General features: G+C 40.8%; 1 protein-coding gene across 1 annotated transcript; it reads right to left on the bottom strand.

Moving 5' to 3' along the window:
* Positions 1-3,847: 3,847 nt before the first annotated feature.
* Positions 3,848-5,144, bottom strand: LOC127757105 (ocs element-binding factor 1-like). Its single transcript, XM_052282531.1, has one exon. It carries the CDS (start codon positions 4,588-4,590, stop codon positions 4,153-4,155), a length of 438 nt encoding a protein of 145 aa, XP_052138491.1. The 5' UTR covers positions 4,591-5,144; the 3' UTR covers positions 3,848-4,152.
* Between the last annotated feature and the right edge of the window lie 7,118 nt (positions 5,145-12,262).

The raw sequence follows: 12,262 nt of genomic DNA, 5'->3' as shown, positions 1-12,262 counted from the left end.
AAATGCCCTTGTCCCATCAACCTATTTAAAACTATTTTTATCCGAGCCGAGCCGAGCCGCTGCGCTGAGCTCGAGCCATGAGCCGGTGGCCGATCCAGTGGCCAAGTGGCGGGGGGCGGGCGCGTGGACTGGGCCCGCCCGCGAATTCGGGCCCTTTTAAGGGCCTTTCCGCAAAAACTCCCCTCCTCCACGCAGAAATCCAAAGGCTTCCTCCTCCTCTCCCTCGCGGCGGCGGCGCGGCGTCTATCCTCCTCCACCGGCGGCAAGGTCAGATCCCCCTCCTCCCTCTCCACCCCCGCCGATCCGTTCTCCCGCCCCCGATCGCTCGGCTGTAACCTGTTCCGTGTGGCCGATCCTAGCGCGCGAACCCTAGGTGGTGTTCTTTTTTTCTTCTTTTTTATTCAAGAATCGTCTGGATCTGGTTTCTTGGTGAGCAAACGTTTAGGTTCGCGTGGGCGATCCGTTTTGTGATGCGATGTTGAGGGATTCTAGGCGGGGAGGATTTAGGTTTTACGTTAGGGAGGGGGGATGCGGCAGGTTACGCCTCGAATTTGATTTGCGTGGAGGGATTTGGTTCTTGGGATGTTGGGAGTTGTTAGTATGATTAATCGGTCACGCGCGAAGCTTTTTGTGTGAGATTAGTTCGTGTTCTTGCGAGTGGTGATGATAACGAGATGGTCTGTATTGTTCGCCTCCGCGATTCGGATTGGGGAATTGGTGGCGGAAAATGGGGATTTTTTCGCTGTGATAATTGGGTGTGGAAATGTTAGTAGTGATAGTGGTGGTGCTCGTTGACTTTGGTTGATGTGTCCCTTATGTTGACCTTCCCGAATCCGCATCACGAACGGAACAGCTCTGATGCATGATGGCTTGCTAGATAGCCTTTAGACAATGGAATGGCTATCTCCACCTTTCGGTGCCGCGCGTCATAGGATATAGGCTCATGCCCTCTGTGCATTGTTCATAGGGGGGCTTCTTATTCTTTGGTTCTGTAGTGTTGCATACCTGGGTTTTATTATGTGCATCATATAGTGTTACATATGTAAGGCTGCCATGATTCGTATCTTGTGCCAACTTGGCCTTTTTTGTCTTAGCGAGTTATTAGCTTCTAGTATTTGAGAAAGCATCCATGACGAGTGCTACCTTTTGCTAAGCACTTACATCATCGTATCCTTGTAGTGTTACTTTGTAAATTTATATCTGTTCTCGGCATGTGCATCACAGGCTTTGGCACGACAGTGCTTTCTTAATAGTTTCAAACTTCTCAAAATTGTTCAAAAACCCATGTTGTTTCCACAACAGTTAAGCACATTATGATTGGATATTCTACTTTCATCTGATGTTTGTGCAGCTTATAAGATTGGTCGAACATCATTTTGATTACATTGTTTGCACTTGTGCTGAACTGCTGATATTTACAGCCATCAGCAGTGAAATTATATGTTGATTGTGTTCTATGAGGTGTTAGAATTGTAAATAGCTTTTCTGCTGTTTAACCTTTCATGGGACATTTAACTTAACAAAGCACTTTAGCAAAGCTCTTGCCACGGTGGTGGTATCAATCTCTCCTATTGAGCACAACATAAACCTATAGACATCTTGGTAGATCTCTGTCAGTTATACCTAGCTTCACTATAAGCATACAGAAGTTAGCTTCCTGTTGTCCCCCTATTCCAAAATAGGAAATTTCTTGGTTGTATGAAGCTATCAACTTTCTAATGCAAACTTCAGTGTAATGAATTTGTCATGTATCCTTTTTTCTTTGGGTCTGCTTTGTTGGCAATGAATTTCCTGTTTTCACTGTAGTTGGCATTTGTTGGAGCTTGTCTTTAACTCCTAAAATTTGTATTAAGGTGCAAGAAAATGACTTACTGCTACTCATTATAGTGACCTAATATACCTAATGATGTTGCATTGCACAAGTTTGATGTTGTCATTTGTTTAATTTGGTTCAAGGCTTCGTGTTTGAATGATGTGTAATTTGAACTGTAATTGTTGCATATGCTGGGATTGTGACTTGGTGAGAACCTGTGATCCTGTTTGTTTGATGTTAAGTGATATGGACATTCCTCCTAACAAATTTGCTTTGCATCGTTTGTGGCTGTGTCTTTCACTCTTTGGATGATTGGCAGGTTAGGTGAAGGGTATACTGTATACATTCGTTTTTGCATAGAGAAGCAATGATTAACCATAAGGCTAGAAGTGTTTGTTGTGCCATTTTTTTATTCGAAATGCTAAGATATCCCATAAAAGCATTTGTGGTGGAATTTGTTGATATTAGGAGATGAACTTGAGAACATGATTCTTTCGGTGATTATTGTTCTTGAGACAGGTTTCTGAGCATTGAGGAACCAGAGCCTCTTTCTTTACCATGTCTAAATATATGTTGGATTTAACATAGCTTCACTACTATTTCAATGGTTTTATTTAAGTTTTCTTCCAGTTTCAATCTGAACTTTTATGTCACTTCTGTGAAATTCACTCCGGTCACCTTTGGAGGGGCTTTTTATATAAAAAGAGTCATGGAATGGTGAACTAATTGTTTGTATGGACATTTTGCATTTATTAAAAGTATCTTGCTGCCCTAATGATATTCTCTCGGCCTGTTGCTGCTATGAAATCAGCTCACAGAATCTTATCATTTTCTGTAGGCATCTGAGCTCAACAGCAAGCAAATGGCAGGTGGCAGAATTGCACATGCGACCCTCAAGGGGCCGAGCGTGGTGAAGGAGATCTGCATTGGGCTCACCCTTGGGCTGGTCGCTGGTGGTCTGTGGAAGATGCATCACTGGAACGAGCAGAGGAAGACTAGATCCTTCTACGACATGCTCGAGAAGGGCCAGATCAGTGTTGTCGTCGAGGAGTAGTCTTTTGTGTTGAAAGTCTTGTCTTTGTTTTTTGCAAGTTATTTCTGAAACTCTCTGGAGAGCATGACAAAGCTAGTGCCGTGGAGATTGTCATGAAAAATAAGCATAGCAATTTGAGAACATTTGATCTCGTTGAATTTGCTTCTTTTCTTGTATTATCTTAAAATCTGTCTTTAATATATGCCAGTAACAGCTTAAGGGATTGGATGGCTTCCCCCTGACATTAATCTGATTTAGTTTCTTTTGCTTATTTTCCTGTCACCATTTGAGATTGTGATTATGCCCATCCTTTTCAGTGTGGATGCGATGGTGGAAGTTGGATACCTAATGAGTCATTTGAAAATTTATTGTGTGTCATTGTGAGTGGAACAGGCACACCATCGCTCCTGACCTATAAACCGGTTCTGTTTTATTTGGTGATGTCAATGGTTTGGCCAAAGATAAGTTTTTGAGGTTTTCATGTGCTTTTCACCATCGCTTTTGCATGCATCATGGATTTGGTTTCTTCCCTGATTGATGTCATTTTCATTTTGCTTGCTTACATAGCAGACATGAACAATTATTGCTTGTTTATTACTGGGAATAGCTAAAGTGAGCAGGCAGTGTATGCTGATGCCCTTTGTGGCTATACCTCCTTTGTGCCGTGAAAAAACAGAATATTTTTCGACCTAGTTGGTTTAATCTGTTTTTGCTTAGATGCCAAGCAAGAAATCATAGCAACATACTAGAAGTGTTATCATCAAGATTTCAGACAGAATCCAGGAAGATCTTTGAAACTGAAGATCAGCCCCTGCTTTATCCAATCTGATTGTTCATCTAACCAAAAACAAATTAAATTTGTTCACCTTGTTTTATGATTTGATATGAAGTCACTGTACTTTTTTTGTTTTGGCAGGAGCCCATGTGAAGCTGCAAATCTGGCAGATTCTTCAGCCAACAACTCCATGAGCCATGAACAACACATACCGTCAGACCAGATGAATTTCCAACGCAATTTTACATTGATGATCACAAGAGGAATTGATATAATGACATAGTTTATAACATTACATAACACAAACAACATAATTAACCCTTACAAAACACCACATGGACACAGACAAAAGACCATCACTTATTCAGACAGAAAATCATCATCAGAAGAGTAGTAGAAGAAGACCATAGAGCAGCAGCAGATTAAAGCCTTGAAATTCTCAAAGCAGCCAAGAGAAGAAAAAAGATGAAGACTTCTTGATGCCAACCACAGCTTAGCTCAGAGCTCACTCTCCCATGGCGCGGCGTTCGTTCAGTACTGGAGCATGTGCGCGGCGGCGGGGCAGGGGATCTGCCATGGCCGGAGCAGCGGGTCGTCGGGGGGGCACTCCTCCTGGATGTCCATGGCGACGCCGCTGAACTCCTCGACGACGCGGAGCACCTCGTTGACGCTGCGCAGCCTGTCGCCGAGCTCGGCGGCGCGCGCCCGGAGCACCGTGTTCTCCTGCTCCACGCGCGCGTACTGCCCGGCGATTTCGCTGGCGCGCGCCAGCACGCGCGCGTTGTCCGCCTGCAGCCTCGCCACCTCCTGCACCAGCTCGTCCAGGTGCTGCTGCTTCCGCAGCCGCGACCGCCTCGCCGACTCCCTGTTCGACAGCCGCCGCTTCTCCCTCCGGTGGTCCGCCGCCACCACCACCCCCGCCGAGTCCCCGTCCGACGACCCCGCCGGCGACAGCGACGACGACGACATTTCCACAAACACCTTGTCTACAAACAGCTGCTTCTTCTGCTGCTACGATTATTTAATCAACCGAAGAAGAACACGAAGAAGAAGAACAACAACAAGAGAGCTCTACTACTACTAGTAACAATGGCGGATTGACGCGGAGAAGATGATTCCCCCAGAATTATGAGATCACATAAAACCAGTAGAGGAAGACAACCGAGAAGGAGTGGAGGAAGCAGGAGCGGCGCAGGTGAGTGGCGATCTTCATAAAGCTCAGAGATTTCTTCTCTGCTCGCCTCGGCAAACCATGGCCAGCGAGCTCAACTCCTCCCTCCAGCGCAAACAATTCCTCCCAAATCCCAACAACAAAAATCACGATCTTTCTCACCACCAAGATCCAACCCAAGAACAGCAACCACAACCAAAATTCGACACCGATTCGATCAGCGGGAGCTGATCTGCTCGAAGAGGACGGAATCGAGCTGATTTGAGAAGAAATTGGGGGGGAGAAATGGATCGAGAGATGGAGATGAATGGCAACCACCCAAATCAAAGGATGAGGGGAAGAAGGGGGAGGGGATCAGGTTCAGGTTGGAGGGGTTATTTATTGATGAAGCGAGGGTATTTTAGTCATTTTACACCCCATGGGTGTTTTGGTAAATTGTGTGCAAAAGAGGTTAGTAGTACAATATATTTTTTTTTGTTCTGGATGGATGGAGCAGAAGAAAGGTGAAGGAATCTTTACTAGTCTGGTCTTGGGTGGCTTTCCATGGCCCTTTGGGGATGCATTGCAAAATGCTAGTATGCAAATGCAAGGGTTGTTTTCAGTGATGGATAGGTCCATTTGTTAAGGTTACCAAGGGTGGTGTACCAGGGTGCCGGGGGGAGGCGTCATGCGTTTTTATGTGTCGCTTGGCGGTTTGTAGGGTTTGGTAGACCGTGTGACGTGTCTGATTGGTAGAATATGATATTGTATTTTATTTGGCGTTTTTGGTATAGTGTGTTTCGTGGGTTTGGATTTATGTGATAATTTATGTGGGGTTATTTATGTATTATTACAAGCTTTCAGCTAATAAGAATTGTAGACGAATTAATTGCAAGGTTTATTTAATGCGAACAACTTGAGTTCTTCAACATATTTTGCCATTAAATTGCTCCATAATTTAGATAATATTTTTTGCTTGGTTGTGTCAAAATAAATTCATAATGCATTTAAAGTATTATTTTGACATTTATGCATGCTTGTAGTGTTTATGTACATTTTTTTTCGAAAAAAGTGATTCCCTTGTTGTTTAGCCTTAGTTCGATCAATTAAATTTAAGCCTTCCAACAGTTTTCACATGAAGGTTGTGATCTGGTGTAAAAAATATAGATTGCTCCTATTGTAAAACTTATCTTAGCTAGCTGGAACGATTCTGTGCTGCTAAACATAAAATTATACCTAGATTATTTATCCTACATGGTACAAGTGATCACTTATAATAATAACCAGCTCGGGTGCACGGTGCACAAACCACTTGTGTAAAACTTCCATGTGTCTCATGGAACTGTGGGTGCCTTTCCCAAGAATGCCCCTGCAAGGAATCTTGCACTTTTCCAAAAGTGCAATCAGAACCAACTAACACCAAGTGATGAAAGGAGATTTCTCTTGTACTTGATTTAGATATTTTTCTTCTCTCTTTCAGGCTAAGTTACCCAGCATGAATGTTGATGGCCAAGAATTTAGGGAAGTACAACATGTATGTTTTGAAATTCCTTTGTTAGAGATCAAAATTTAACAAATAGCAAGTATGCAGTCGATTTTTCTCTAAACACGCCATATTATCATTTCAATCTAAATTAAAAAAAAATCTTGCTACACGTACGACCGAGCCGTCTGCGTCCGACTGTGTCATGCAACCAATCACTGGGCTTGTTTACTACCATGCGGACCCAAACAAGCAGCATATATGTTTATACATACACTACTCGGATGGATAGGTCGGACGTATAGCAATTTCGTTAAAAAAATGCCTTAGATCAACTATATGTCTATACCTTTAATTATGTATTTAAAACTACTTAATCATACAACAAATAAAAGGTTCATACAGATGGTATACCTATTCTACTGCAAATTTAAACTAAGGTGATATAAATATGAATATACAGTTAGAAGCTCGGTATGTTTTTATATAAGAAATTTTACTGAGGTTCTTCAGTTTCCACACCTTCGATTACTACAGAGAACAAAAAGAATTATGTCCCGATCAAGGTAAGTATCTGTACATGGTTTGATGATGATATCTTTGTACTGAAGTAGTCAGCAGACATCATCTAGGTTCAATGTATTCTCAAAGTGCAAAAATAGTAGTTCCTGTTCAAATTGAAGAGCTCCAACATTTAATAACACATTTAATTACTACTGTTTTGTGGGATAAGTACCAAACACTTGGAAAAAAGGACCCATAGCATTTCTCCCACTCTTTCCAGAGGCTCATGAGAAAACCATGGTTTCATTTGTTTTTTATTATAATTGAAATGACCCAATTATGAAAACCAATGCTGTATTTTTCAGTTGATAAAAATGAACTTAAACCACGTTTTTGATCTCCCTGCGTAATGATACGTGTCAACACACAAGATATATCGGATGGAATATTTTCATCAACAATAGTCACATCAAAAGATTAGCTAAATTATAAATCCTTCTGCAATGCATAAAAGAATTGAGAGGATACTTTTAATTGACTTTCTTGGCCAACAGTTCAGTGTACTAATCATTCTTGAACCAAACTTATAAGAAATTATCTACCAAGACCCATATAAAAGAATAAAGAGGACATCATACTCATCACTCTATATCTTCAATATTTTGCTAATGGCTTCACATGACTTCAAGAGAAAAATAATTATAGAGAGAATCTCTCACTCAATTCATAACCACTCAAAAATAATATTTGGGAGAGGAAGAGTCTAGACTCCAAAGTCCAACCCATGGTAGTATAGCATATGCATGCATGCATTAGACAACTGACAAATTTACATGAGCTGGAAATTTTATTTCTCTTCTTGTTCATTAATCATTATTTTTTTTGAGTGACAAAAAAACAGAGACAAACGTGGCCACCCCTCTATTATTTCGTTGTGCAGGGTGTTATGTTTGGGCCTAACATTGTGGGGCCCACCTTGCTTGAATGTGATCCCTCCATGATTGCTCATGGGAAGGAACATTTTGACATCTTGTGCATAATTTTTGTGCAGAATATGGTTTTGCTGCAGTGAAATGTGTTGCAATGATTGGAGTTTAATTGGGGAGAGAAACCGAATGAGAATGCAGCTAAATCATACTTGCAGTAGCTAATTAGGGACATGCTTATTCCCTTGTATAAGTGTGGCGGTTAATTAGTGAGATACTTAATTCCTCACTTGTGTTATTGTATAAGCATATATGGTTTTAGAGTGTTCGAGGGAAAAAAAGTTGAGCAATGCTCCGGTGCTTTCTACTGGTAGTATTATATTACGAGTAGAACTAATCTGAACCGTTTATTTTTAAGGATAGATTAGTAAAGTTCTGAGATAGATTTGGGATAAATTTGGCATTTAATTTATTTCTCGTCGTGGATCGCTCGGATGTTTCAGGAAAAGCAGCGCTGCCACCGCTTCCTCATCCATCGCATTCGAGCAGAGGTGGAGAGAGCGACTCCTTCCGCCGCTGGCGCTTGTGCATCACGTTCCCTTCTGCCGGCGGCAATACTCTCCGGCGCTCCCTCTTGTTCTGTTCCCTTCTCGGCCAGCGTCCGCTTCCCCGCCGCAGGAGCTTCTGGCGCCGCCCTGACGACTTCCGGCGTGCGCACAGGGGCGGCGGTGCAGAGGAGCCCCGCGTGGTTCTACCTCCTCTCGCGCGACGCCGCCGGCGGCGGCGGCAACCGCGACGACGGCTACAGGCGTGCGTGGAGCCGGCTGTTGAGGAGGCTGGTGTAGGAGAGTAGAAGTTTCTGTAGCCTCAGCATCAGCAGGCACGGTAATGTTAATTTTCGTGGATGACTTCACCAGAATCAAAAATCTGATTCTGAATCTGAATAAGAATTTAATTTGGACATGGACAGTATGCTCTATTGCTATACCAGAATCAAGAACTTGAATTTGCTATGAAAAGAAGTAGCTCAACTTCCGTGAGCCTGGTCCATTAAATTTGTGCTTTGCTTCCTCTTTACTCGAGCTAATGTAACGTGAATAAGCCCATCTCGCTGGAATTCTGCGTGAAACCTATTCCAGCGATCCAGTTCATGAAGCTTCCCCTTGTGAGTCGTCGCGGTGGCGAGCGGGTGGCGGTGGCGACATGGATGGCCAGCAGGAGGAGCAGCACGTGGGGCGGCGGCAGCTGGAGCCCGGGAAAGACGAAAATATCCCTCTGCAAATAATTTTTTATAGACAAAAATATCCCTCTACAATTCTACTACCATTAAGTGTGATGGTAATAGAAATAGATCTGAACCCTATGATCAAATGAGATCAATGGTTCAGATTATTTTCTACTACAAGTAGAAGGCACCGGAGTGGATCTCTGTTTGGTTATATAAACTGGGTCATACATTCAAACTGCTTTTGAGCTTGTGTTTGAAATCTGGATGATTTTATCGCACAATTCTAGCAACTCCTGGACCCATATTTAGATTTAGATGGAGGAGGTCTTTTTAGAAAAACTAATGGCGTAATATTTGCAAAACAATTTTGTAAGATTCTGACAGATCAGTGGCGGATCTATTAATTTTCCAGAGTCCAAATAAACAAATATATACAATCTTAGACATTGTTGAACACTAAAAAAATACAAAAAATGTGATCCGCCGACAAGCCCGAGCAGCCTTGGATCCACCGTTGTGAAAGATAATAACCTGACAAGGATTTTCCTACCCAGTAAAATATCCTAATACTAACTGGTTGTTAACCATACAATTGCATACTTACAAGGCAGAATTACAGTGTACTTCGGGGCTGTTCACTTTGGTGCTATTTTCAACCTTACCAAATTTTAGTAAAGTTGTCAAAAAAGTGGCTACATTTAGTTTGCTGCCAAATTTTGGTAACTATATAAGAAATCCTACCAAAATTTTGGCAAGTTACCAAAATTTTGGCATTGGCAATACCAAAATTTGGTAAGGTTTTTTTTGGCAGCAAAGTGAACAGGCCCTTCATTCACACTCTAGTAAAACTCATTTTAAAGTATTCTCATAATAAAATGATTTAACAAACTTCAAATGCCAATGTCGGCGGGCATCCACCAACTCATATGCTACGGCCACATGTTCCTACACTTAAAAAAATCCTACATCGAAAGAAGGCCATTGCTTATGATTCTGAGGTATATTCTACAATATCAATTTTTATTATGGACTTGTCAGAAAAAAAAAAGTTTGCCTCCCCATGTTTTGGCCAATTGATTGGTCCACACAAGAGTGGACAAATAAATCCCAAAAGGAATTTTGATGCAAACATGGCACCAATAAATTGACCTCCTTTTCATGCTATATCTTTTTCATGTATATATTTTGCAGCATGATTGTAGTACAATTTGAATTAGGTAAACACGCATTGGTTTATGCACATTATGATCCCACCGAGGAAATGGGAGTATGTAACCAGGAGCAGCTGATTTGTTAAATTCAGAAAAGCAAAGTGGAGATTGTACTGTTGTGGTAACACTAAGAACTCACTAACATTAAAAAAATGCTTTTATAGAGTCTGTTTACTTGGGCCTTGTTTAATTCTCAATTTTTTTTTTCAAACTTTCAACTTTTCTGTCACATCGAACTTTCCTACACATATAAACTTCCAACTTTTCCATCACATCGTTCCAATTTCTTCAAACTTCCAACTTTGGCGTGGAACTAAACACAGCCTTGATGAGAATTCATGATGAGCTTAGACGGCAAGTAAATTAATGGCCATTAAGAAAAGGCTATTAACCATTACTATACTATTTCAAACAAACAGAAGACATATCTAGTGCACATTGGCTATCTGCAAGAGTGTGTTTATTGTCCTAACCTTCTTGTAAATGTGATGTGTGTTTTCAGACAAACACACATGATGCTGAACTTTTCCCCTGCAAATGATACCAAATGATTTGCCATCATTTTCTTTTTGAGATGAGATGGAAAGAAAATAACTATTCAATTATCCTCCATGAGAAGATGAAATTATTTTAGGAAGTAACTCCATGGGGATACCGGAGAGGTAAGCCTGATGGTTCTTTCTTTCTGAAATTATCCTCATCTTTATTTCTGAATTTCTGAAACCATCTGTCACTTAGTTCTTGAATGCTTTTCAGTGGCGGCCTTATTGGTCAAACCGATTCAGCTTCATGTTAGAAATGGATAAGACCAAGAAGGAAGAAACTAAGAAAGATCTAGAACAATAAAAAGATACTAAATTGAAGATGAGATTAGACATGAGAAGAAGTATCCCAATTGACCACCAATTCTATTGGAGCTAAAACAGTCAGCTGCTATTTTCTCTGTCAAGTGTGTCAAATACTACCAGTAGCTGCTCAAATACAGTGGGAACTTATTTAATTTTCCTAGCTCTACTTTTTCTAGAACACCTGTTACATTGATGCAACATGGGTACATAATTAATATAATAACACCTGATTTCAAGAGGCTTATCCAACATCAATTAAGCAAAAATAATGACATGGTAGGCAACCCATGCATTGTGGAATTGGAAAGTTCTCAGCAAGCAGAGTATGACACCTCTTTCAGCACTATGTATTAGTACTACATGTTTTTTGACTTAATTTTCTTATGGTACAGCCATCACTCAAAAGTAAAAGGCAAAGCCCCTCTCTTTTGATTGTGCAAAAGGAGCTTTGCTAAGCAGCCACTTAAAACACTAACTTCTTCTTTTCTCCACAAAACCACACCTTTCTGCATTCTTTCCAACTGGCATTCTTCTGATCAAGAAACAAGAGGAAAAACCTAACAAAAGGATCAGAGGACAGGAAACAGAATAATGGTGATCACAATCTCCATGAACAAAAATAGGAAGCTCAACTTGAATACACAATCACACAACCAGATCAACACACTTGTATTATTAGAGACCATCAAGGAATTAGTAGTACTAATTAATTTAAATTAAAAAAAACATTTGCATGACAAAGTACTCCTAGCTAGAGCTTAGAGAAGGACTAAGAAAGCAAAATTAAGAGGAAACTAAGCAAAGAAAACTGAGAAAGTCAAGTGGGGCCATGGCTTGTCTCTGAAAAGATCACCATAAACGTGCTTGAATCCAGTGGCCACTATGGCTTGCTGCAATGCACTGATCTGCACAATCTCTCTCTTTTCTTTTTAAGACACGTTTAAGGTCAGGTTTAACTTCAGGACCAGTCGCTGTTTTAGATGCTAACATAACATACTGAAAGCTATATTTCAGTTTTCTAGAAGCAACTACTATACAAGATATCATATTAATTTGTTATACCTTTCTGATATGTTTTCTAATTTGAACAGGATATTTTTGCTGTCATGCTAATATACTATACCAAGCAAACCATTTTTTTTTGGAGTTTTCGAGGAGTTACTGCACTATAAGATACCATAATAATTTGTTATACCTTATGATACCTTTTTTTTCTAATACCACAAAAACTACATAAAAATACACAAACTAAGCATAATTTGTCATGGTAATTGAAAAGAAAAATTCTTGA

Source organism: Oryza glaberrima, chromosome 12 (assembly GCF_000147395.1).
Source record: "Oryza glaberrima chromosome 12, OglaRS2, whole genome shotgun sequence".
In the NCBI taxonomy this organism is placed as follows: domain Eukaryota; kingdom Viridiplantae; phylum Streptophyta; class Magnoliopsida; order Poales; family Poaceae; genus Oryza; species Oryza glaberrima.
This window is presented reverse-complemented; position numbering and strand designations above follow the sequence as displayed.

What these genes read in the sequence shown, in the direction of transcription:
- LOC127757105 (XM_052282531.1), bottom strand. Translation starts at nt 4,590, where the DNA reads ATGTCGTCGTCGTCGCTGTCGCCGGCGGGGTCGTCGGACGGGGACTCG.